The sequence below is a fragment of the Melanerpes formicivorus genome, unplaced genomic scaffold, assembly GCF_026170545.1.
Source record: "Melanerpes formicivorus ecotype bairdi unplaced genomic scaffold, bMelFor1.0.p_v2 SCAF_68, whole genome shotgun sequence".
Lineage (NCBI taxonomy): Eukaryota > Metazoa > Chordata > Aves > Piciformes > Picidae > Melanerpes > Melanerpes formicivorus.
The window spans coordinates 382,208-408,987 of NW_027142420.1; the positions used below are offsets into that span (position 1 = coordinate 382,208).

Genomic DNA, 26,780 nt, shown 5'->3' on the forward strand with positions numbered 1-26,780 from the left:
GGGGAAAAGGGGAGGTGGTGGTGACAGGAGGGGATTTGAAACTAACTTTATTTTCCATAGATCTTCCATAATGTACAACTGCAGTTCACAGTTTGCTTTGCCTCCATGCAAAACCAACAAATCCACCAACGCTTCATAAAGCAAAGCACAGTGGTGGCTATTGCAATAAAATCTTTCCATAATTATCATTTGCTTGGCAGGAAAATCTGTGCTTTTCAGATCAAGAGAACAAGTTTTAACAAAAAAACAAATTGTTCTGCAAGAGTGATTTTTTTCCCTGGATACCAGCAGACAACACCAGGATGATTGAGGGACTGGAGCACTGCCCTGTGATGAGGGGCTGAGAGCCCTGGGGCTTTGTAGTCTGGAGAGAAGACTGAGAGGGGATTTAATAAATGTTTATAAATATCTGAGGGCTGGGCTCAAGAGGGAGGGGACAGGCTCTGCTCAGTTGCACCCTGGGATAGGACAAGGAGCAATGGATGGAAACTCCAGCACAGGAGGTTCCACCTCAACATGAGGAGGAACTTCTACCCTGGGAGGCTCCCAGAGCCCTGGAGCAGGCTGCCCAGAGAGGTTGAGGAGTCTCCTTCTCTGGAGCCTTTCCAGCCCCATCTGGATGTGTTCCTGTGTGACCTGTGCTGGATTTGATGATCTTCAGAGGTCCCTTACAACCCCTAACATTCTATGGTCCTATGACTAGAGAAAGATGAATAGAATAGAATAGAATAGAATAGAATAGAATAGAATAGAATAGAATAGAATAGAATAGAATAGAATAGAATAGAATAGAACAGAACAGAATAGAATAGACCAGACCAGGTTGGAAGAGACCTTCAAGATCATCGAGTCCAACCTATTATCCAACACCACCTAATCAACTAAACCATGCAACCAAGCACCCTGTCAAGTCTCCTCCTGAACACCTTTGTGGCCAAGAAGGCCAAAAGGCCAATGGCGTCCTGGCCTGCATCAAGAACAGTGTGGCCGGCAGGAGCAGGGAAGTCATTGTACCTCTGTTAGGCCGCACCTTGAGTCCTGTGTCCAGTTCTGGGCCCCTCAGTTTAAGAAGGACATCGAAACACTTGAAGGTGTCCAGAGAAGGGCAACAAGGCTGGGGAGAGGCCTTGAGCACAGCCCTGTGAGGAGAGGCTGAGGGAGCTGGGGTTGCTTAGCCTGGAGAAGAGGAGGCTCAGGGGTGACCTCATTGCCCTCTACAACTCCCTGAAGGGAGGTTGTAGCCAGGAGGGGGTTGGCCTCTTCTCTCAAGCAACCAGCACCAGAACAAGAGGACCCAGTCTCAAGCTCCAGTGAGCCAGGACTGCTGAATTGGTTGACAGTGCTGTGACAACCTGGATAGTAATTACTGTCCAGGGAGATCATGGGGAAAAGCAAAAGTGTGTACAAGTACATTAATGGCAAAAAGAAGCCTAAGGAAGGTGTGGGCCCCCTCAGAAAGGAAACAGGTGAGCTGGTGACGAGTGACATGGAGAAGGCTGAGGTTCTCAATGACTTCTTTATCATAGAATCACAGAGTCAACAAGGTTGGAAAAGACCTCAAAGATCAAGTCCAACCTGTCACCCAAGACTTCATGCCTACTGGACCACCTCCCTGGACAGCACATTCCAACGGCCAACAACTCTCTCAGGGAAGAACTTTCTCAAGCCTAAACCTCCCCTGGGCACAGCTTGAGACTATTTGACTGATGGTTAAAACTACTGTGGGCCTGAGGGAACAAAAATGTGCAGCCTGTGGTCACCAGACCCAGCGACATATTCCCAAGAACTTACACCCCACCTGGGGCAAACCGGGCAGACAGCACAACTGTCACCAGGACAACTGGCTTCCTCAGGCTTCTCTAATCCACAGTTATGGATGCAGTAAATTACATTTCATTCCTAATGATACTGTAGCCACCATTCTATCTTGATTTGAGCCTAGACTAAACCTTTGAAAGATGGAAAATAAGGTGTAGTATTTTGTTAGAGCCCAAGCATAACCTCTGGGTTATAATAAACAGCATTCTCCCTATCCTTTATTGAAACAGCTGCCTACCATTCACTAAAATCAAGTAAATTGTGAGTTCAGTATATTCTGACTTCTCAAGTCTGTTTTTGAGAAATTCTACTTCTAAACACAACACACCAAGAAGGGGGAAGCTGCAAGCAGTGACAGCAAACCATGAACACCCGGTGCCAATGCTCTGTTTATGTTGGCAAACAAACAACTCAGAGAAAAAAGGCAAAGCGAGGCAAATGAAAAAGTTACCAAAACTCCAAAGCTCCAAAGCAGTAATTTTAGCAGATTATTTCAATTCTATTCAGTTATTGAATATATTAGATGCTAAAGCTGATGATTAACCAGAAACACAGGCTTTATAGCAGCGATTATCTCAGCAGCCAAATGGTTTGAAGTGATACCACACACAAGCTTTACCTTGTTCAGCCTTGCATCTTAAATGGAACATTTTCTGTAGCATGTTCTCTAAAAGACAGCACTGATGTGTCTTTTTTAGAAGAAAATAAGTAACATTTTCTCTTCACACAGTAGGCTAGGAGGCAGGCAGAGTATTTTTAGCTACTGTTAGTGCGAAAGCCTCTTGGAAGTGTCTTACCGGTTCTTCTGCACTGCCTGCTGCGTGATGGCAATAACTGATGAGGCCAGGGATGGGCTGTTCACCTTTTGCCATGATAACAGCTGAACTGGTGTAGGATGGATGCTTCTAATGCACAACACATAACAGCTATGAATATAGTGACAGGAAAACATGAAACTGTACAAGCAAATGACTGAAAGGGAATGAGGTGAATACAGGTGTGACATTGAAGTGCCAAACTCATACGAACACAGCCAGTTCAGATCCCAGTTATTTTCTGCCTTTAAAAATTGTAATTGTTATTATTTACCTGTGCCTATATGAAAAGAAAGTAAACAATTTTAAGTTTGCATTAATAAAAACTGAAATTTGCAAGTGGTAATTACCTTAATTTATCCCTGTAAAGACATATGTAACCAGGATTTTCTGCACATGAGGAGATGATCTCCAGCTGCAGCTGTCTTAGAAATGTCAAGATGCTTCAGACCTGAATTCACAGTTCAGGAGTTAAAATGTTGCTGCTTTGCTTTAGAAATTGTTCAGTATAATTTTGAATTACTTAGACATCCAACTCTTACAATGGGAATTAAAAACTCTCATCATAGGAGTAAATACAGAACAAAGTGTTTGGGAAAAAACAAACCAACCCTTTCCAAACACACAGGAATAAAATTGTCTTTGCATCTGAAAACTGAAGAGATAAAACTGAGGTAAGCATTTATAGAGTGCTTCAGGTAATGTAATTATTCCTTGAAAAACATTTAAAACTCAGACTGAAACGGTCTGCACTTCCTATCTAATTGTTGCCTTCTCTAGTCTCAAATTTGTTATGTTGGTTTGAGTAATGTTGATCTATGACACCTGGTTAGGGCACAGCTATAAAGAGAATGAGATGATATTTAGACTTGTGGCAGAATTTCACATCTCTTATGGAGAGAGGCACCCTGGCATACAGTAATGTGAGAGCTTATTACTTAGCCTGCTGCACCTCTCTGACATACTTTTTAATCACTGCTTTTAGAAACCAACTCTTTCTTTGTAAAATATATATGGCTTTAAAAACGTCGTTGCCATTCCTTAACATGCACCTCCTGGACTATGCGTGCTCAGGCACACGAGTACTTGGAGTTAAGAACCCCCTGCCTGTCCCATCCAAACGGTGGCATCAAAATGCACACTGTCATCAGGATAATGAGCAACAGACTGACCACTGAAACTGGAAATCACTGAGACAGGATTCGTATCTTTCTGTGAAGCTATACTTTGCAGTCAATGACAGTCTGTTTGACCAGAGAGACGTAAGTGTATGGCCTTCACATGCAGACAGACAGTGGTGGAAAGTACCTGAGACAGAAACTAAGGGGTCTCCAGGGAAACAAGCCAAACTCACCTTAGCCGCAATGGCTGCTGCTGTTATGTGTGAAGAGGAACTGTCCTCTGTTGAGGCAACTCCACTATCCTTCTTCTCTTCCTCCTCTTCCTCACACTGCACTCCTTTGTCTTCTGTCTGCTTGTGAGGGCTGGTGGTTGGAGGAGGAGAAAGAGGAGGTGGTGGTGAAGGTAGATCTTCAAGCTCATCGTGCACCTCCTTTACTTTTACAATGGCATCCCGCAGAAGATCAATGGCATGAGGTAGGGCTGGCAGTATAAACTGAAAGCATTCCTATGCACAACAAGAAGAGAAACGACTATGAAAAGTCACCTGCAGAGGTCAGTGGTTTTTTCAGAGTTACTTTTGAAACATACTGAGGATTCAGGCATGTCTTTTCACCCCATCATAAGCAAAACCTGAAATTCCCCATGCAATTGCTCATAGAGGGTGAAAAAAACAAACTCAGGAAGAGAACTGGGGACTCTCTTATATACTTTTGCTTGCTTTTTTAAATGCAAATCAAGAAAGTTGTACAACAGGGGTATTGTAATTAAAATCATATTGGATTAAAACTTCAGAAAATGAGTGAAGTTTTTATGAATGTGTAGTACAGCAAGCAGGACAACGCTGCACTGACACAGAATAAAAACATTTACTCTATCCCTGCAGAGATATCACCTTCAAATCATCCCTGTTTCATTCCTTCACAATTCACAGAATCACAGAATTAACCAGGTCAGAAAAGACCTTTGAGATCACCCAGTCCAACCTATCACCCAACACCATCTAATCAACTAAACAATGGCACTAAGTGCCTCATCCAGCCTGGTTTTAAACACTTGCAGGGATGGTGACTCCACCACCTCCCTGGGCAGCACATTCCAAAACCTAATCTCTCTTGCTGGGAAGAATTTCTTCCTAACATCCAGCCTAAACCTCCCCTGGCACAGCTTGAGACTGTGTCCTCTTGTACTGGTGCTGGGTGCATGGGAGAAGAGACCAACCCCCACCTGGTTACAACCTCCCTTCAGGTAGTTGTAAAAGGCAATAAGGTCTTCCCTGAGCCTCCTCCTCTCCAGGTTAAGCACCCCCAACTGTGCAGAACCCTGCACTTAGACGTGTTCAATCTCCTGCCCTTGGACTATGCCCATCTGTTCAGCCTGGCAAGGTCCCTCTGCAGAGCTCCCCTACCCTCCAAGAGACCAACTCCTGCCCCCAGCTTGGTATCATCCGCAAAATTACTGATGATGGACTCAATGCCCTCATCCAGATCATCAACAAAGATGTTGAACAGGATGGGGCCCAGCACTGATCCCTGGGGCACACCACTGGTGCCTGGCTGCCAGCTGGCTGTGGCACCATTCACCACCACTCTCTGGGCTCAGCCTCCAGCCAGTTCCTAACCCAGCTCAGAGTGCTGCTGTCCAAGCCAGGGGCTGACAGCTTGCCCAGGAGTTTGCTGTGGGGGATGATGGCAAAGGCCTTGCTGAAGTCCAGGCAGACTACATCCACAGCCTGCTCCACATCCACCAGGCAGTCCCCTGGGCATGGAAGGAGATCAGGTTGGTCAGACAGGACCTGCCCTTCCTACATGCATGCTGGCTGGGCCTGATCCCTTGGCCATCCTGTAAGTGCTGTGTGATTGCACTCAGGATGACTGTTCCATAACCTTGCCTGGCACTGAGGTCAGGCTGACAGGCCTGGAATTCCCTGGCTTGTCCAACCAGCTATTCTTGTGGATGGGCATCACATTGGCAGCCTCCAGTCCTCTGGGACCTCTCCAGTGAGCCAGGACTGGTCAAAAATGATGGAGAGTGGCTTGGCAGCTCATCTGCCAGCTCTCTCAGCACCCTAGGATGGATCCCATCTGGTCCCATGGCCTTGTGGGGATCCAAGCATATAAGGAGGTTTCTAACTGCTTACTCCTGGATCACAGGGGAACTATACTGCTCCTTGCCTCCATCAGCCAGCTCAGGAGGCCAGCTGTCTGGAAGACAACCTGTCCTGCTATTGAAAATTGAGGTAAAGAAGGTGTTTCTGCAATTATACCTTCAGGTAAATATGTCCATTCCATACCCATTGGCTTGTCCTATATACTGGAAGATTGACACACTACACTGATGTCATTATCATCTTATGTACCTCAAAAATGATGATAAACATGCTGCAAATAGAGACTGCAACAAACAAACAGACTGTGTGGACAAAGAAGAAGCAAACCCTCCATGAGCAATTACTGGAGCTTGTACAAGGCATTTTGTAAGTCACACAAATGACTCACAAACACTCTACTTTCTCAACGGGAACCCAGCCTTCAGTTACTCCTTTAAGAGTAATGACAAGTCAGACCACGTCACAGATTTATGGCATGAGCTGCTACATAGAATGGATAGATACTACAATATGTTTGTAAACGTAACACTTCATTATAACTTCCAGCTAACCACAATGCTCAGGGCCATTGTGCCTCCACAGTATTACTTTTGAAGTGTTTTACAGCGTTGCAGTGTAAATCCATCGCTCCAGCTCAGCACAGAGCAGACTCAGGCAAGTGGCAATCGAGAAGGGCAGTCTCTCACTGACCAGTAACCCTGCAAAGCACACTAATGGCTATGTGTACTGCTGCCATTCCCTAGCTTTAGATAAACTTCTCATATGGTTGTTTTAATAGCATGGAAAGGAAATAAGCAATCCTAAGAGAGGGAAGTTCCCGCTTACAATCCATCCTATTTGGTTCTCATGATCAAGCTCGTTATGGAACAATTTTCTCTACTACTCATCTTAAAAATCTCTCCTGGCATCTGAGACTGTAAAGATGTTTCATATGAAAAATAAATTGTGACAGAGCAGAGTGTCATCACAAGAGGAGCAAATAAATCACCTGTTTATAAAACCTTGCTTGTCTAATGAATTCAGACAGTATTTTTTTGTTGGTTTTCCAGCAAAATTACCTTTTTTATTACTTTATACCAAACTCTTGTTAAAATATTTGTTAACATTTTCTTTTTTTCATTTGTTTTCATCATTCTCTCTCCACTTTCTGCTAGTGCACACAACAAAAACCATTACAGATTGCAGGCTATTTAATTTCTTCCATAATTCAACAAAAGAAGTGTAGACTTCTGAAAAACTGCTACGTTAAACAGAGGTACGTATGACCTCCCACTCCTCACTCATGCCCCACCATCATCCAATGCTTGTTCCAGGCTTTCAAGGGCTTTTAAATCTCATCAGATTTCCTGTAGGGGCTGAAAGGAATGTTAGAATCATAGGAGGGCAGACAATGTATCTGAAAACCAGGGACGGGTACTGAAGACAGCATTCAAAACATTTCCTCTTCAACTCCAGCTGACAATCCACATAAAAATTTATCTCCAGACACAAGTCTTTCATGCAACAGTGAATTCAGGGTTGTGCTGCCAAATCCATTAGTACTCTCTGCTCTGAGATGGGGTACTACTAGTTCAGAAGATGTTGATAAACTGCTAGGTATGCATTTTTTAGAGGCCTGAGATAAAGACAATTCTTAACAAGGCCACCGGCATAGTCTGAGCCCTGAAGAAATACGTTCTCATGACTGATAGCATATCTGCCTTAGCAGTCTTTTGTCAGGTTGCACAGCCCACTCTTCAGCTTGGCAGTGTTTGTGTGGAGAAGGCTGTCTGTCTGCATCTATCAGTCAACTACACAGAAAGAGCAAGCACTGGAAAGGTCCAGTCTTTCTAACAGGGCAAAAACCATAAATTCTCCTGAGGTCTGACTGTTTCTTGCAGCTCTACAGTCAAAAAGTAATCATGAATGAAAACATAAAGTCCAAACTGAGCAAAAGCAGGAGAAACCCAAGCTATATAAAAGGCTGTAAAGTCTGGTACCTGTATCTAAAAGATCTTTTAAAACCCTGAAACTCTTAAAAATTATCTTCCTCTTTTCCCCTGTCACTGACCAAAACAGGGAATATTCTTCAAGACCCATCAAGTCCTACTGCACACCAGGCCTGCCTCTTACTTCTGTATGAGAAAGCTGCAGTCAACACAGGGAGCAGGCAGAGGCTGAGGATGAAGAAGGCTGAAGTGTGAGAGACTATTTGACTCTTCCCTGTCCTCTCTTGCACTCCCTGTAGCACTCTCCTGGCCACACAGTGCCTGTGTATGGCCCTGCCCGCGGTGGCGCTGAGCTACGCAATGGGCACTCCTACTTCCCTGGCAGAACCTGCTGCAGCAGGCACCTTCTGCCACTCAGGAACAGCAGCTAGTACTCAGCAGGACTCCCCAGGAGCTGATCAGGAGGAACACTTCTTACCTGTGACCCTTTCTTGCTCCCTGGCAGATTGATGATGAGAGTTTTCCCTCTGATTCCACACACAGGTCTGAAAAGAAAGAAGCCAAGAGTGAAACTCCTGCATGTAATTTTTTCTCCTTGGTAGAAACAAGAACAGAGCATTTCAGATAAATTCTATCAGAAATCTGTAAGCTCAATTTCCTTGTCTGAGGAATATTTACTCATCTGAAGATATTTAGAGAGAATCTGAGCTGACAAGACACCAAACAAGGTTGTCAGAGTCTAACATTTAATTGATGGCCTACACACTTGCTAGATTTCCATAGCTCCCTTAATTCTATTATTTATTTGTATCCAGTATGTTCTTTCATTTCCCTTGCCAGATAAAAATACCAAGTCATGCTGGCTGCATTAATTCAAACATGTCTTCTATCTTTTTAAAGGTGTGATGTAAGAAAAGCACAGAGGGAAGTAATTCTCAAGTGAAAAGTGTACTTAGGCAATTCATCTCCAATTCTTCCTAGCAGTCTTTCCTTCCCTTTCCTGAGAAGATGAAGCTGCCAAAAATGGAAGATTTTATTTTTCGATCTTTAGGGAATTCTTTGGTGTTGCTGCAGAGCTAAACTTAAAACACACAAGGGCTGAACACTTTCTGTGGTTCATTGCTGACTCCAAGCTTCTGTTTTTCACTGGTTCACTTCTTGCACATTATACACCGTCAGTTAAGACAGAACTGCAGGTAGTTGGGGAAAGCTCTACTGCAATACACAGAAGGGAATCCCGAGTTTAAAATTAATGTTCCCATCTACTCTTGATGCAGTAGTCAAACTTACAGAGTGAAATCCAGCAAATCCCACACCTGGGATACAATTTATGACAAAGTCAAAACCAAGGAAATAGGTTTTATCCACAGAGCAAGTAAACTAGGAGGAGTCATGTTTGGCAGATAGCTCCTTTAATAATCTCCTTCCTGGCTCTTTTATTCTGCTTTAAGTAATTTGGAATTACCTAACTTGCAGCCTTGAAACTACATGTTTCATCTGCCAATAATTGCATCTACTAGCTCAAGACAGAAATGGAGCAGTCAAAACCTTGCAAAAGTGACTAAAGTACCTAAGAACCTCTTGGCTTGCAAAAAAGAAAAAGGTGTGTGTTTACAACACAAAAACACAGAAAATGTGCTTGCACTCTGGATAATTTGGGAAGTAAATTAATTATACTCCTCCAAATGTAGAGAACTCAAGGGAGATGCTGCGGACAAACTCTAAAGGAAAACAAACAACTGTAAGAAAGAAGAACAAGAAGAATGGATGTGGGGGCAAAAAAATACATGTCTGATGTAAAAGTAGGAATGGAGAGCATAACCTCTTTGGGGGAAAACTATGATCTGCCTGGGAAGGAATTCTGCTGGTAAAAGCAGAAGAGATGGACAAGGAGACAGAGTGCTTCAAAAAGCCCCAAGTAAGCCTAGCATAGCATGGGTAGTTGATAGCTAAGGAGTTATGTAAAGGCTGGGAAAAGGACAGCCCTGGAAGGTCACAGAGAAGGAAAGGAAGCATTTTCAGAAAAGACACAAAGCTATCTAAGATGCTCCAAGGTACTCCCTGCTGGCCCTTGGGACTGAATGTGGCCTAGGAGAGTCTCACTGCCCCTCATTTTATGATTTGCCTGTGAATTCAGCCTACAAAACTCACTACTTCCTAATGCTGCCCTTAGTCAGGAGGCAGCCCATTACCTTAAAACAATTTCTAAAAGTTCATGTGATCAACCTGATTGACCTAACATTCCCAAACCTGCAGGTGCTTTCTAGAAGTGTCAGCTTCATGTTGCATAAAGTAACTTCTGATGGGTTTTGGAAAAATCAAAGAAATTACAGACAAAATTATCCATGGGAACTTCATTTCAAAAGAAAGTGAATGAGAAGTAAGCTGAGGATGAGTGCCACTTAATGTGAAATGCTTGGAAGAATGCTGGGGGTTGGTCTCTTCTCCCAGGCAAGCAGCACCAGAACAAGAGGGCACAGTCTCAAGCTGCACCAGGGGAGGTTTAGGCTGGATGTTAGGAAGAAATTCTTCACAGAGAGAGAGATTGGCCACTGGAATGTGCTGCCCAGGGAGGTGGTGGAGTCACCATCCCTGCAAGTGTTTAAAACCAGGCTGGATGAGGCACTTAGTGCCATTGTTTAGTTGATTAGATGGTGTTGGCTGATAGGTTGGACTTGGTGATCCTGAAAATCTTTTCGGACCTGGTTAATTCTGTATTCTGTAATTAGGATCTGTGTTTTTCAAACTCTGCACCTAAACTGGCGTAGACTTTTGGCATCCTTAATGTGTGCCTTAGTTCTCACTGCAAGGAGGATTTACACCACTGCATCCATTTGCAGAGTTTTATTGAAAATATACTAACACTTTGTGTCTTAGAACAAGTGATGTCAGAAAAATCCCAGAGGAAGAAAGTCGGTGTTCAGACAAGACTCTGAATAGCACCAAACCCGAGAGGACAACGAAAACAAAGTAAATTCCCTTCCTTCACCTGGAGCATTCAGAAAGGAATTGTGCCAAAACACAACACAGGTGCATTTGTGCAGCAATGGGGATGCTCCAGAAGCTATGATGCTGTATCTGGGCAATTTTCTGTGCTTCAAGACTGGGACAGTGTTATAAAAGTAACAGCCTTTTGCATGTTGATTGATCTTAGGCCTGAAGCAAAGTTTTCACTAGGCAATTTTTTAAGGCCCAATATGATTGTACACACTATCTTTGCAATGCTATCTCCCATCATTGTCATCAATTTCTGCTGGAAGTGGCTGTATTTAAGGGACATTTTCTTACTCTATGTACAAAAGAGTCAGGCTGCAACCCAGTATTTTGGTTCCACTACCAGTCCTCCTGATTACACCCTATCCTAAATCCAGCTTGCTACTGTCACCTAAGTGGCTATGCGTCCCTCAGTCAGAAAAAGAACCACTCAGGTAACCTTTCCTCTCCTTCTGGTAGCATTCTGTTGTCCTCTCCTCTCACATAAACACAAACTACGATATAAAAAAAACTTCCATCAGATAAAAAAAACAAAAATACTTTCTAATTTGGACAGAATCTTAAGGTGTTAACGTGGTAATGCTGCCCTTTCAAATGTGATACATATGGAAGTACCCTACTGAATCAAGAAACCTCTCACCTAGAAGTCCTTTAAAGTACCTGAGATCCAAAGTTGCATATTTGAAAGTTCCTTCTTTATTTCTTTAATATATATATAAAATACTCCTGCAAGAGCCATTGTTTCTCAGTTAACTTGAAACAGTGTGCAAGCAGAAAGCAGCTTGTGAAAGCATTGACATTATTATCATCAGTAAAATGAGGCAAATGGAAGGGATAAAGTAAAAACCAACTCCAAAAAGAAATGCAGGATAACAAGTGATGTCACTAATAAAAACAACGTATAAACAGAGAGAGAGAGTTGCTAATTCTTTAGCAGGAAATGCCAAAATGTAGAAGTTAAAAAACTGCATCTGACAGAATGGGATGAGACATATTTAACTCAGAGAGCTTTTGTTGATGCTGAAATGCAGCAATATCAAACCAATATATTTGTGTTTATCCAAAGCCTTTTTTGCTACACAAGGCTTTTTAGTACTCGATTAACAACACTCAGAAGAATTATTCACTCTCCACCAAAATGCCACAGCTCTCGTATGCAAAGACAGCTGTCCAATAGCAAGCATCAACATTACAAGTCACCTGGCACATGAAACACAGGAGGACAGGTGTCCAAAGGACAACAAAGGGAATTCAATGAGAACACAATTACCATTCTTGGCATTTGTCCACTTCTCTGAAGCTGAGACTTCATCTTGATAAGAATGGCCACCTCCCGTTATTTGTGTGCTGTTATTTCATGAGAACATGCTTTAAAGAAACTGTTCACATGGAAATTTGAAGGAAACAGTCTTACCTAGAGAGCATGCCCAGAGGAGTAACATTGAGTGATCCCATCAGCATTGCCAGGGCCATCCCTGGGGCTTCTCGTTCTATTACTTCTTTAGTGGCCTGCAACCAAAGATTAATTAACAAAGTGAGTGACAAAGAGCAAGGACAAGAAAAATACGAAACCTGCTAAAATCTGGGTGAGAATATCTCTTTTTTTGTTTTGTTGGGTTTTATCCCTGCCAAGAGACATTGTTGCCAAATTCTCAACACTGAAATATTTCAAAGAAATTTCTCCCAGTTGTGTAAAACAGGCAAGGCAGGGGTTGGGAAGGAGCGCTGTTAGCTGCACTGCAAAGACTGCCATCCAAAATGTTACATCAGGACCCTATGCACATAGGAAATGCTAGCCAACACCACAGAAGCAGCAAGAACTCCCTCTGTCAGAAAGCAAGGACTGTCTGGAACTAAGCAAAGAAAAGAACAACTGTCACTGTCTTTTCTTGCACAGCAATCTCACCTGCACTCTCTCACTGAGATTTGCTGAGGCATGAGAAGGGTGAATTGGTCTGCACAGGAGTCAGAAAAGAACCTTTGCAAAGGGAAGCCTATGTGGCAGGCAGGCAGATAACAAGATGTAATGATAATGGCCAGAGGCTAAGTGCCTTCCCTTTTGATCATGTCGCCAAAACAGGCCAGTGCCTTTCATCCACAAGTGATCTCTATATAGTGGGCATTGAGAAACCTGGAAGAGAGGTTGATAATTCCTGTCTGTTTTCCACACAGGGAATCAGATGGAAAATTATTTACCTGGAACGTGCATAAATTTCTGCCTTTGTCTCCTAACACAAACTTTCTCAAGCGCACAATCTGTCCAGGCTCCCAACATGTAGTTAGGATGTGACACCCCAAAGGCAGGTTGCAGTCCCACCCCCGCTTCACTTCCCTCCTAGCAGTTGCTGTTCAGTGGATCACCTTGTTTCATGCTCTGAAACAGGACTCTAATTATTTGGCACAAATTAAATGCCAGCAACGCTCACAAAGCTGTGAAGCACTGTCGAGCACCCAGCCGAAGCACAGTGCTGCAACGGCACAGTCATCAAATCGCAAACAGACAAACTCGTTTGAGTATAAAGGACACTTCAAACAAGCTGCCATTTTCTTGGCAGTTGGATATAGCAAAAGAATAAAATGGAAGAAAACTAGGCAAATTATTTTGTGGGGAAAATGAAGTTACAAATCACAACCCTGTATTCTTGTAAGCTTCTAGTTTACCAAAAGATAAGCAGAGAAGGAAAATGACAGCATGAACTCAACAGCATCCTTAGGAGAACAATCCAGGAGTCCTGTACCAGCTAAACAGCTGAGACACAGGAAGCAGTAAACCAAACAAGAAACCAAAACCATCCCTGAACAGTACAGATACTCCAGTGGTGATGTTCTCCAACACTGTCACTAACACTTAACTTGTTTTAAAGGAATCTGTCAGTATCAGAAGATATCAGACACAGCTACCAAGTAAACCTTCAAATATTTTATTACTAAGCAAACTTGGTATGTGCTTAGTTGTGGGAAGCAGGAACTTTAGTTTAATACTGTGGCTGCCACCACAGTCTCTTACTTCAAGCATTGCATGTTGGTGTAGCATCTGCCATCCTCTGCCCAGAAACAGAAAAGGAATATAAAAACAACACAGTGTCTGTACTTCTGCCCAGTGGAAATGAGAAGAATCAGGCTAGGAATGATGCAGACAGAACCAAAACCTCTCCACTGATGAAGATTGCCTGGAGACCCTATTGCAGTCTACAACTACCTGAAGGGAGGCTGTAGCCAGGTGGGGGTTGGTCTCTTCTCCCAGGCAACCAGGACCAGAACAAGAGGACACAGTTCCAATGTGCTCCAGGGGAGGTTCAGGCTGGATGTGAGGAAAAAGTTCCTCACAGAAAGAGTTATTGACCATTGGAATGTGCTGCCCAGGGAGGTGGTGGAGTCACTATCATTGGAGATGCTTAGGAGACTTGATAGGCTGCTTGGTGCCATGGTTTAGTTGATTAGGTGGTGGTGGATGATAGGTTGGACACAATGATCCTGAAGATCTCTTCCAACCTGGTCTATTCTATTCCATTCCATTCCATTCCTTCTATACCTGCAGAAGTACTGAAGTTTCAATTACATTAACAGTTCTTAGCATTATCCATAAAACTGATCAGTTTTATAGTGTGGAGAAAAAGCCACTGCAGCAGAGAAGGGACACTTTGCTCACGATGAAAAGGTTGGTGAAAGATGGAACTCTCTGTGTGTGCACACCTAGTAAGTCTATATCTGTACCCTTTGTTTTTAGCTAATACCATGCTTCAAAGCTATTCAAAACTAGTTTTCAATATAAAGTGCATTTTGAGACTTCTTTTTTGCCCTTGAGTAGAGTGACACTTTGAAGATATTGTTAGTTATAATTCTAAACAGGCTTCAAAGGTAGTGTAAGATACAAGAGAGTTCCATAAACAATGTCCTGCAGCTCAGGGAGCCCTTCAATGAAATTCAAGTCCATTCTCCAACTTCACAAGAAAAATGACCTTCAGGAAATCTCACTGCTGGCAGGCAACGTGATTATTAAAAATATACAGACTAAGCAACAACATCTGAAAGGGCAGGAAGTCCCAGCAGCAGCACAGGCCTTGCTAGAAGTTTCTAAAAATACTTGCTTCAGAATATGTATGCTTGTATTTGTTACTGCAGGCAGGCTTCTGCAAACAGGGGAATGCTTCCTCTTTTCATATTTGCAGCCTGACTGGATGAATCTAACTGAAATAGGCTGCTGATAAGTAAACAGCTTCCACAGTGACATCTGCTCCTGAAATCAGACTCTGGAAAGTCCACTCTTGCGATGTCCTCAAATAACATGAATTAAAATATGCAGTGTATAGGAACTGAAATCACCATCAGGCTGGGAAGCACACTCGTCATTAGCCACACACACAGGAATGCAATTAGTGACTTGCAGATACTTTGTTCCTCTGTGTAACAGTTCTTCCTTTCACCTAAAAATGTACCACAGTGCTGGTGCTCAGGGTTTCTAATTCTGTTCCAGGTTTGAAGGAAGGATGGAAGAGATGACAAAAACAGATTTTCGTCTCTGTCCAGCTCAGGAGGTAATGATCTGGTACCAACATCTACCTGCACACAAACTATCAAAGAACCAGGGACTCAGCACCTTCAGATCTTACCAGCAGCACAGCAAGGCTAAGTTGATACCGCTAAACTCTCTTTCATGGCCAGGTTTTTCTTGGTAGTCTCACCATCTGCCTCCTGCAGAGGGCCATAGCATTGGCACAAAATCCCAGTAACAAATCAATGGTGTTGCCCGTGGCTGTCTTACAAGAGTGACTGCAATGCTCCGTGGGCTGAGGCAGGAAAAAAGAACAATGAGATAGTATTCAAAGCTGTCACACTGAGGCTTTCATCAGGACTGACGCTATACACTGCCTTCTCAAACCTGAAGCTGATGGCTAGATAAAAAAAGTAGGTGGAAAATACTGGAGTAAATTTGCCTAAAATCCTAAAAGGACAGCAAAGAAATGTCCCCGGTTTGTCCTGCATGAGGGAATAGGGCAAAGATGACAGACACATTCAAGATGGAGGTGAAAGAGCAGGGTTCCACAGAAGTGGAAGCACCTGAAGGTGAAAGAAAGACTTCAGGAGAGACACAGAAATGAAGAAAGGCCAGTCTGGAGGTTGCAAGGAAAGGTGAGGTTTGTAGTTTAGACAGCGGAAGGGAGTGAGGACATCTAAGAGTGAAGGAAGAACTGTAGAGAGAAGTCCAAGCAGCAGGACTGTCAGAAGGGCAGGGATGAGAGCAGAGTGACAGCAAGTGAACGGAGTGCGTTGGAAATAAGATCACACAAGGTGGCTGGGACAGACAGTAGAGGAGGGAAAAGATCAGAAGCAAAAAGGAAAACAGGACATGACAGAAGTGTCAGGGAACCATGGAGAGAGACAATGAGACTGAAATAAAATGGTAATTCTCCAGAGAGGAGAAACAGAGACTAGCAGTTAAATCATTATTTTGTGGAACTATTCAGGACTTACTAAAAACATCTACGAGAGCAGCAGCTCCTCCATGTCATTGCTACATGAGTAAATGCAATTTCTTTTTAAATGCATTTTTTATTGTTTTCAAAGTGCCTTTTTATTGGCATTAGGGCATCATGTTCCCAAAGCAGCCGATGTATTTTTAGAGATCTTTGACGTGGTTGTGGTTGCTTAACAGATGGCTCGCTGCCAGCTGCTTTCACAGAGCTTGCTGCTGCTTCACTGCCTTTCTTTGCCTTCACATAAATTAAGTCAGTTCAGTTCCTAACCTGTGGAAGCCCTCCCAGGCAGCTTCTGGAGGACGTACCCACTGCAGACTGACTTAACTAAAAGACCTAGGACTGCTCTTCCTGAGATGCTCAGAAACTCCTTAGCGTTGTCTTTTGGGTATTAAGCATAGTAATGTTTGACCTCAATAGTGAGACATTTCATCTACTCCTCAGAATTCTGGGATGGTAATATAGTTTTATTTCTTCAACTAAAATGCAAATATAAGGCTAAGAAATCAGAATAAATGTGATTAAATTAAAATGCTTCTGCTGAAAACATTTTTGTTGAAAAAGTTAAAAGCTCACAAGCTACTCATGTAAATTAGTGGGCACATCTGAAGATGATTCACATTCAACAGATTATAAAATCAGCACAGATAACATTTTATTACCTATTTGAGCTTTCCATTTCAAATGGAAGTCTTAGAAGGGCCTATCCAAATCAGTGTCTATATGCCCTCTGCAGCACAGCTCCCAGCCCACAGTCAAACCTCAGAAGACTGGACAAAGCTACGTGAACAGAACAATCAAGCATGCAACAAAAATGTCAGCCATATCTATCAAGAAACCTACACATCAGGAAGAAGACAGCTTGAGACAGCCTGGAGATGTAGAACCTTGTAGGAGGTTATCCAGTGTACCCCTGATGAAGGCAATACCTGTGCCCAACTAGTCACCAGGCAGCTTTTTCAGATTACTGAATACTTCCCTACCCTTATTTTGCAACGGAGAAGCTAAAGCTTACATAGAGCTAGACTGATTGACTGATTAGAGCTTCTTGCCTAAAGAACAAAAAAAGAAATCACTTATCAATACATCAGTAGTAAGTTAATAATTCTTAGTAATGCAGGTTTCAGCAATCCATCTCTTTCAATACACTGAAAAGTTTTTGGTGAAGGATCAGTTCCGAGTCATTCATGCCTGCCATCATGCTGTCTTTCCTTGATGGTTTTCTTATTCCCTGCCCCCAGTAACCTATGTGATAATATTCTGTGCCTGTTGTATGGACAGAAGCCCGACAATCGTACTTTCCTCAACAATAATTTACAAGTGCTAATGATGTGAGCCTGTAAAAACCCATCAACCTTTATACCCCAAGAGCAGTGGAGGAAAAAAGCCTAAAGCAAGTATCAATTACTGTGTTTGGGCTCACAGAATGAACTAGGCAGGTAGACATCAAGCCAGTGCTGCCCTGGTGGCTGTGCTTGGTTTTGCCAGGCATCCGTCAGTTTCACTGTACAGCAAGAAACCCAGCCTGAGTTTGGTGAGTCTCCAGCTGAAGTTCCTGTTGGGTCCTTTTGATAACAAATGTGGTTATGTGCATCACACACAGAGATACATAATGTGACTTCTCTCGGTCTTTCACATACTTAACATAGACCAAAACATCTCTAAACATGCCAAAAGGGCTCACTCAGTTGCCTTTCCCTTCTAACAATTGAGAGCTTGCTACATATTCCTCCAACAACTGACCTGATTACAGACCTCTTCTACAGTCAAAGCTGGATGAAACCTTGACAGCCAATTGAAGTGCAGCCAATTGAAAATGAACTCTACAAGCTGAGCTACCTGCACACATTAATAGGGCTCCTCCACCAGGCCCCACTGTACCATTTATTGGAACCTAGTATCTGTGGCATTAGACTCGGAGTGCAGAAGCAGTGCAGAAGCTAATTCTACAATTAATGCAGCTGGCAATGTAATGAGCTTTATCTAAAGGAGCACTGCCTCACTGAAAAAAAATACTCCATGCAATTTTCTGGTTATGTGCACTGCCTCTGGAGTATCTGGTTACACCAATGGGTTAGTCAGGGTACAATCGGCTTCATTTCATACCGAACTAGAGCTATACTTGAATTCATTGTATGGGATGGGGATATATTAAGCAGTGAAGTCTAAACTTACCTAAGAGGAACAAAGGTATCACTTTTGCTTAGTTGTGATGTAAGTGACACAGGAAAAGACACTAACCCTTAGAGATCCTCATCAGTACACACAGGGAATGGCTCCCCCAGCTAGAAATGTACCCTGCCTTCTCTTAAGAACATGCCCAGCAGTCTCTTGGCCAGTGAAAGAAGCAAAAGTTTTGCTTGCCATTTCCCTTCTCTAAATAAATAATTGTTGCCATGCTTTAGCTTCGACAGATTTGCTACCAAGACTAAGATGTATAACATTTTCTTTAGAGAATGTTCTCTCTTGTTAGACACGGTAAGTTCGTACTTGTTCTGACACAGGTACAGTAGCTCACCCAAACCATTTCAGATGGGAAATATGACAATTTTTTTTACCTTTTCCTCTGGAATTTGATTTGACTGTTCAATGAATGGTTTGCAACACAATTATAGTAGACAACAAAATAACAGAATCCAGTATAAAATATTTTCCCTTTGTTTCATTGTTCCTAAGACCTCTTTGATAGACATTTCTGTATCCAAACACCAGTTTCTTCCAGTTTTAAAAGACATTACAGTACCTTTCAGGCACCAGCTAAAACCAGTTCAGTCATTTATTGACACTACTTAGCCGTGACAGAGTAATGCTTTAACATTATTGCAACTCCTCATTAACACAGATACAGCACTACAGGGGTATCCAGGCCTCCTCTCACATACACCTCAGCTGTGCTTGGAGCAACAGATCACGTCATGCAGAAAGACCTTTTTGCTTTCCACAAAAATTCAGTGTCCAAACTTTTTCAGCAGATTGATTTTTTTTTATTAGCAGTATGTAAGTGGAGCACTGAGGAAATCTGAGCACTGAGGAATCTCTTCTGCCTTACCAGCTTTGAACAACCGGTAAGGCAGAAGAGATTCTTAGACAGACATGGGAGACAAGTTCACTCTTCTTTTGTGCTCCTGAAATGTACGCAGGACTCTTGCTGTAAATGCTAAGCAGCTCACTACCACAGCAATCTGTTCACACTCAGAAAACAGCAACTGCAAGCACCAAAGCCCTGAGAAGATTAAAACTTCAGTACAAAATCAGCCAGCAGTATTTCTACATAATGCATATGGACAACAGGTAGACATCACATGCACCTGAGGTGAGCAACCCAATACTATGTGTCTGAATAAACAAACCACACTGGGGAAAAAACACCTTAATTTCAGAATAGGTAACAAGGAATAGCAACAAGGACACAAAATATTTCTGGGCAAAATATTAAGCTGTCTTAATGTGAGAAGCTATTAATTGAGAAAACCTGCACAAGTTTCAGCTAGGTTGGATAATTCACCTTTGTTATGCTTTAAAGAAGTCAGAATAAAACTCTAGTTACAGACTCCTCCTTGCCTGCAAAGAGCCATGATGAGTTAACATTGCCTTGGCTTTCCTACCTGTCTCTCTACATCCTCTGACAACCATCTTATACTTCTCCAAGTGGCCAGCCCCTCCTTCATGATCTGTAGACTCTCTTCTTCCACTTGCATTTTCTTAGAAGTTCCCTACTTAACCATGCAGGTTTCCTGGCTCACCTTCTCCATTTTCTACTTGTTGGGATGCTCTGAGCCTGAAAGAAGTGGCTCTTGAATGTTAACTTTCTTGGGCCCCTTTACCGTTCCATTCTTGTCCCAGGGGATTTCCCCTAACTACTGCTTGAGGAGGCCAAAGTTGGCCACGCTGTAGTTCAGGGTTGTGATCCTGCTTAGTATTCTGTTCCTACTGCACAAGAGCCTGAACTCTACTATCTCATGGTTGCTGCAGCCAAGGCTGCCCTCAGCCTTCACTGTCTCAACCAAACCCTCCTTGTTAGTGAAAATCTTCCCAAAGAAATTCATCAGAATACAAGAAAAAATGCTGGGTTACAAACTGTGCTGCTTTGAAATAATCAATGTTATATCATCTTGCTTCGTACATCTGTTTTGCATTTCTAGCTACTCATTTTCTCAACAAAAGCTATTTACCCACTAAGCAAAGAGCCAACAGCAGAAAGCTACTGGAAGTTACTGGTATCATATCTTCAGCAAATCATTACCTGAGCTGTGACAGCAAAAGCCTTCAGCACCAGCAGCAGAACATGACTCAGAAACCAGCACATGCTTTAGCACAACATGGATCACCTGAACCATTCTTACCTAAAATTAACCAAGCTGGATCTAAAAGCAACTTGCAGTTGCAACAAAGTCTGAATTCCACCTTAATATGAGTCACTGTCAGACACATTGAAAGAGTGGAAAACTTCAGCTGCAACTGCAAACAGCGATTCAGGGGCTCAGGGCAATGGAACACCTCCTGGCAATCCCAGCGGCGGCCCCCTCGTGACACACTTGTCTGTCTACAGGGGAGCACACGAGCTGTGTTAAGAGTTTGCTGTCTTTTCAGAAGCAAATGAAAAACTTAGCTGCTTAGATGCTACAGTGCTGATTATAATCAGAAAAGACACCCTCAGGAAACAGAGAAAGAGTAGAGTAAGTAGAGAAAGAGTACAAGTTTTAATAGACTGTACATGCTGCATTGAATGAAATGAGAAGAGGATAGCTGAGAAACACTGCTGACAAATGCAGGATTTAGACACAGCACTTCAGGAAACGACATAAGACATCAAACACATCTTTCTCCAAGGGATAGGAAGTAAGGAATAGAGTCTAACAAGAGGAGGTACAATTAGGCTGACAACAGGAAATTTAGTTACGCTGGAAAGTGAAATTCTATTAGCTGGAAAAGCTTGGAACTCTTCATGACTGTTTCAGCAGGTATTTTTGTTAACAAAACATGCACAGGACAGACTACATAACACCTTAAAAAAACCAACCAAACCAGTCCTGCCGTGTTTCACTCTTCCAGGGATTTGACAGGTACAATATTATTCTCACAGCTTCATAAGCAAAGTTTGCATTGTTTCTTTAACTCATTTCTGACTCATTTATAACAGAAAAACACAGATATATTCTTTTATAACTGATTAACATACTTGTACCATAACTTGATCATTGCAGAGAGAAAACCGATTCACCTGGGTATTCTACAGTGCAGCTGCACGGAACAGCAAGGCAGCAATTCCCCAGCAAGGTACAATGTTCAACCGAGCAAACTCCGCACATCCAAGAAAAAGCATTGTGGTTATTTTCCTCCGATTTCTGATGCTTTTCTGCAGTTGAAGTGCATACAACCTGACTATGACTGGAGAAGCAGACATCTTTCTGAGGTAGCAGGAATTATTTTTTAAATAACCAAAATTATACATGGGAAAGTGACTTACGGTTCTTAGGGTAAGAAGTAAGTTCTGGCAGCGTCCTGCAGCCCTAGAGAGAATATTCCTTCTCCCTTTCCAGCATCTGATGTCACTTCCCAAACAACAGTTTAGGGAAGCAGAAAAGTAACACTGGGAGTTAAAGCTTGCAGGAAGAGAACTGCCACTGAGATCTGTTCTTGTCACTAGACCCCTCAACAGTGTGAAGCTGGTGGGAAGTGAGAGACTGGCAGTCTCCTGCCTTCAGAAGCTCGCAAGGCTGTGAAAAGAGCATGCTTGGAGAAGCAGGGGAGAGTTGAAAAGGCTGAGAAGAGTGCAGGAAATCCTAGGGGACTGAAAAGGACTGAAGTGTTGGATGATAGGTTGGACTTGATGATCTCAAAGGCCTTTTCCAACCTGGTTAATTCTATTCTATTCTATTGGCGTCCTCTGGTCCCTCTGAGCACAGGACAGGTTTACTGGGCTTCTAGAGGTTAATGTGAAACCTGGGAGAAGGCTTCTACTGGCTTTTACTGGGAGCACTGTCTGCAGTCTGGGAGTCATCCTCCACAGGGGAAGCTGGTGCTGAGAGTGCATAGGGTGCTCTGCCACAGTGTCTGACTCCCATTCCACAGCTGGTCTCAACCAGGTGAGAGATGCTGCCCTGCCTGTATGGTCAGACATAGTTTTGCACATTTAGGGCATATCTGAAGGTAGCTAAAGTAGTAATATCATATCTTGAGAGATTAAAAACTGAACTTAAAAGAATGCTACATAAAATTAGTTTAAGTGTTGGAAGGCTTTACTATGATAGGATGACAGGGTTCATTATGACAGAATATTCTCTCTGGTTTGTAGTTGGTACTGGATTCAAAGGCATAATTAAAACCACAAACACAATTAGAACCTGTGGCAGAGCTAGGAAAAGCGAAGTCAAGTGAACTGAATTAAAAGAGGCAGGAGATTCTGCTTCTTACTCTAAACTGTGGCAATACTTTATTCATAGTATCATAGTATCAGTCAGGGTTGGAAGGAACCACAAGGATCATCTAGTTCCGACCCCCCTGCCATGGGCAGGGACACCCCACACTAGATCAGCCTGGCCAGAGCCTCATCCAGCCTGGGCTTAAACACCTCCAGGGACGGGGCCTCGACCACCTCCCTGGACAACCCATTCCAGGGTTTCACCACTCTCATGGTGAAGAACCTCCTCCTCACATCTAGCCTGAATCTCCCCACCTCCAGCTTCATTCCATTCCCCCTAGTCCTATCACTACCTGATATCCTGAGCAGTCCCTCCCCAGCCTTCCTGTAGCCCCCTTCAGATACTGGAAGGCGACAATGAGGTCACCTGGGAGCCTTCTCTTCTCCAGACTGAACAGCCCCAACTCCTTCATCCTCGTGGCCCTTCTCTGGACACCTTCCAGCACCTCCAGATCCCTCTTGCCATAGGGGCTCCAGAACTGGACACAGTACTCCAGGTGGGGTCTCACCAGGGCTGAGTAGAGGGGGAGGATCACCTCTCTCGACCTGCTGGCCACACTTCTCCTGATGCAGCCCGGGATCTGATTGGCTTTGCGGGCTGCAAGTGCACATTGAGAGCTCATGTTGAGCTTTTTGTCCCCCAGCACCCCCAAGTCTCTCTCCTCAGAGCTGCTTTCCAGCCAGTCACTGCCCTGCTATGGACCTTAGAAATCCCTGCTCTTAACCTGTGAGAGAGAGACGAGCTGGCAATTGACCATTCCACCAGCACAGAACAAGCAGGAAGCAGCAACCAGGAGACAGCACAGTTGGAAGAGTCCTTTACTAATCCAGTACCTCTCTCAGATTATCCACAACCTTGTGTTTTAAATTAGCAGATCTGTAACATTTGTTTTAGCTCTTTTGATCCACCATGTTTACTGAATGGAGCTCTACATTCAAACCTTAATCCTCCTGAGCCTCAGCAGCAGATTTGCCTTTCTCCCCCAGGTCATTACCTACCTTCCATGGACTCTGAGCACTGCCAGAAGTAATATCACCGATGTGTTTTAGTGCTTCATTACTACTAAATTCGGTGCTGAATTCAGTGTTACTGAATAGTAATACACCTACCAAGGGAAGAGATGGAAGCAGAGACTACATTATTTTTTTTCTTGTCTTTGGTTTTGGGCAGTTCTGTGAGAAAGCAGGATGCTGGTCCTGGGATGGGGTTTGGGCTGCTATGTTGGACTGAACCAGATTGCCAAGGAGCCACGCAATACTTTTTCCCCATTCCTTTCAGTTGTTGTTGTTTTCAGACGGGTGCATATTTAGAAATAAAATCTAGGCAGGTGAGCAGGACAATATGACAGAAATGCCAGGCATAGAAGTGAGGGGACAGGACAGCAGGAGAGTGAGTGAGCAAGCAGCCTCACAACGCAGCGAGGGCACACTGCGTCCAAGGACCAGGTGAAAAGCCAGGAGGAGAATGCCAGACTAAAGCAGGACCAAGCAGCCAGCAGGTGTGCCAAGCAGCAGAAGAGAAGTCAGCAGATGCACTCAGCAGGAAGGTTACCAAGAACTCAGAGCAGGAGACAGGGCAGCAGAAGGCCAGTGCCCATGTGCACTTGGGCCAAGAGTACAATGAGCAGGTGATGCATGAGGTCCAGCAGATGGACAGGGCAGCAGGGATCCAGTGGTCAAGAGGTAATGCCAGACAGTCAGGCAAAGGGCCAGGGCTTCAGGAGGACACCACCACATGGCCAGCAGGTAAAGAATAAAAAAGTAGTAAATGCCAGGGAGTCCCCAGACAGACAAGGCAGCAAAAGACCAAAGCCCACAAATCATCAGCTGTGGCAGTCAGCCATGACAATGTAAGCCTGTCTACCAGCTGACAGGGCAGCAGGTTGGCAGTGCTTCTTCAGTAACTTAGGATACCAGCAGTGAAACAGTCCCAAGAGTCTAGATGCTCACCCTTTGATAATACCATTAGATCAGAGTGAACCATGAAAATCCACAGGAGAATAGCACACAAATGGAAACAGCAGATGAGTCTGACCCTAGCACTTGGGGAGGCCGTGGGACCTTCCTATAAAACAAAAATATGAGCATCCACAAGAAAATCAAACAAATGGGAAAAATATGTCTAAAAACCTGTTTCTGATGATGATTAAAAAAGCAAAAAAATACTAGCAAAGAATTAGTTTGGAAATGATTGGGTGGGATCAAAGATGTTGCTTACCCCTCTCTGGAGCCCACATAATGGGAATGTTGGGAATTTCTGCAGCAGAAAAACAGAAAGAAAAGGGATTTCTGACTCCCAGTTCAAGGAAACCACATCAGTTTAGGACTGGGTAATCTCTTTGGGCAAAAAATAAGAATTCAACTGAATCTCTGTCCATCCCCAGACACATGTCTTTGCTCTTGAAAAATGTTAAGAAGCCCACATCTACTTCCACCTGATGACATCCCACCCTTATTCCCCAAAACCACACTTACCTCGCACAAGCTGTTTAAGAGGGGAAAGGGGACAGTCTTGTGAGCTCACTCCCATATCCATTGTAAAATAGCTTGTGAAGATGAACAGGAGCACCCATTAGCCACGGCTGGACATTTGCCATCTAGCCTGAAGTCATTTAACTGTTACTCATCCCCAGTGCAGGGTGGTGTTTCAATTTGTCTTAGGTACACCACACACTAATGACAAGAATTAGCCTCAGGGTAATCCTCCTCTATGGCAGGAGCTGCAAACGTGGAACTCAGCAACACCTTTTTACCTTAAGCTTCCTATTTAACTTAGGCACTCTGATATTTAACATGGTTGGGTTCTTTTAAACAAATCAAATCACGTTTCAGAACTCTTTGCTGCTGCTCTGTTTCAGAAACATGCCATGAGCTCCAGAATGCAAAACCTGAGAAATCCCAGCAGTAACAACATCCAGTAATTGAACTAATCCATCAGTTCAGTCATGAGTCTTTTATTCAGCATCTTCCTAGTAACTAAGAGTCAACTAACCAAGGATCAAACTTCACTATTTCTGTCCTCTTAGAAGTCCACATCATGTGTGTGCCTGCACTTTAACTTCTTACTGCTAACAATGACTATCTACATCTCACTTTTATAAGGCAGTAATATGCAACAAGAAGCCAACTCCTTCCTTCCCACACACTGCAGAGAACCTCAGACACGATAGAGGAATAATTAGTTCTGCTGTGCACCACTGAATTAGGATTTGGAAAGAAAGGTCACACAGACTTTTAAACTTGCCAAGTACTTATACACAACAAAGCTTTTAAGGCATACAGGAGTGATAGGCTAAGCTGATGGAACATAGTCTGTACTGATCCTCTGGATATCAGCCTCTCATTCTCCCTCTAGATGAGCAAGGCACAGGAATATTAGAGTTTAATAGAACACCAAATTTAGAAATTGGGGTCACAGAAGAGGAATTTCCTCCGTATCCAAACCTTTCTGTATCAAACACCACTCTTGTAACAAAATGACAGGAAATTAGGCAGGAGACCAAGAGAGCCCCACTGTTTGACTGGCAATGGCATAAAGCAATCAGTGTGACACCTGCTCTGCCTGAACTAGAGAGGGTTCCACACAGAACCACAGAATGGTAGGGGCTGGAAAGGACCTCTGGAGATCATGGACTCCAACCCTCCCGGCTGCAGCAGGTTCACCTAAGTCAGGTTACACAGGGGCATGTTCAGCCAGGTTTTGAAAATCTCCAGGAGATTCCACAACCTCTCTGGGCAGCCTGCTCCAGTGCTCCATCACCCTTAAAGTCAAGACATTTTTCCTTCTATTCAGGTGAAACTTGCTGCATTCTATGGAGTACAAGGTAGGTAGAGCATGCCTTGGCATGAAACCCTCTGATGCTACGGGCAGCAGTCACTGCAGTTAGCTGCATCACATCAACACAATTCCTGGCACCTCCTCTCCACAGGAAGATCTTTCAAGGCTTGATGAAAATTAATTGTGACAACCTGATCTCAGCAAACCATAGGAACATGTTTACTTGGTGAGGAAAATAATGGACTTTCAAAATCCAGTGAGAGTTCAAATGTCAATGACAAATAACGCAGAGGAGATCATCTGCCTCAGTTTTAATTTGGGTG

General features: G+C 43.4%; 1 protein-coding gene across 9 annotated transcripts in view; it reads right to left on the bottom strand.

Annotated features, from left to right (window-relative positions):
• Positions 1 to 26,780, bottom strand: part of GPHN (gephyrin) — a 275,331-nt gene that overhangs the window by 105,956 nt on the left and 142,595 nt on the right. For 6 of the 9 annotated variants that reach the window (XM_068162859.1, XM_068162860.1, XM_068162861.1 and 3 more), the window contains 4 exons: positions 12,199 to 12,293; positions 8,269 to 8,335; positions 3,988 to 4,260; positions 2,616 to 2,723 (listed from right to left, as the gene is read on the bottom strand). In XM_068162859.1, coding sequence (XP_068018960.1) covers positions 2,616 to 2,723; positions 3,988 to 4,260; positions 8,269 to 8,335; positions 12,199 to 12,293 — 543 coding nt within the window. The remainder of the gene's footprint in view (positions 1 to 2,615; positions 2,724 to 3,987; positions 4,261 to 8,268; positions 8,336 to 12,198; positions 12,294 to 26,780) is intronic. The other 3 variants (XM_068162862.1, XM_068162866.1, XM_068162865.1) reach the window with 1 other exon arrangement.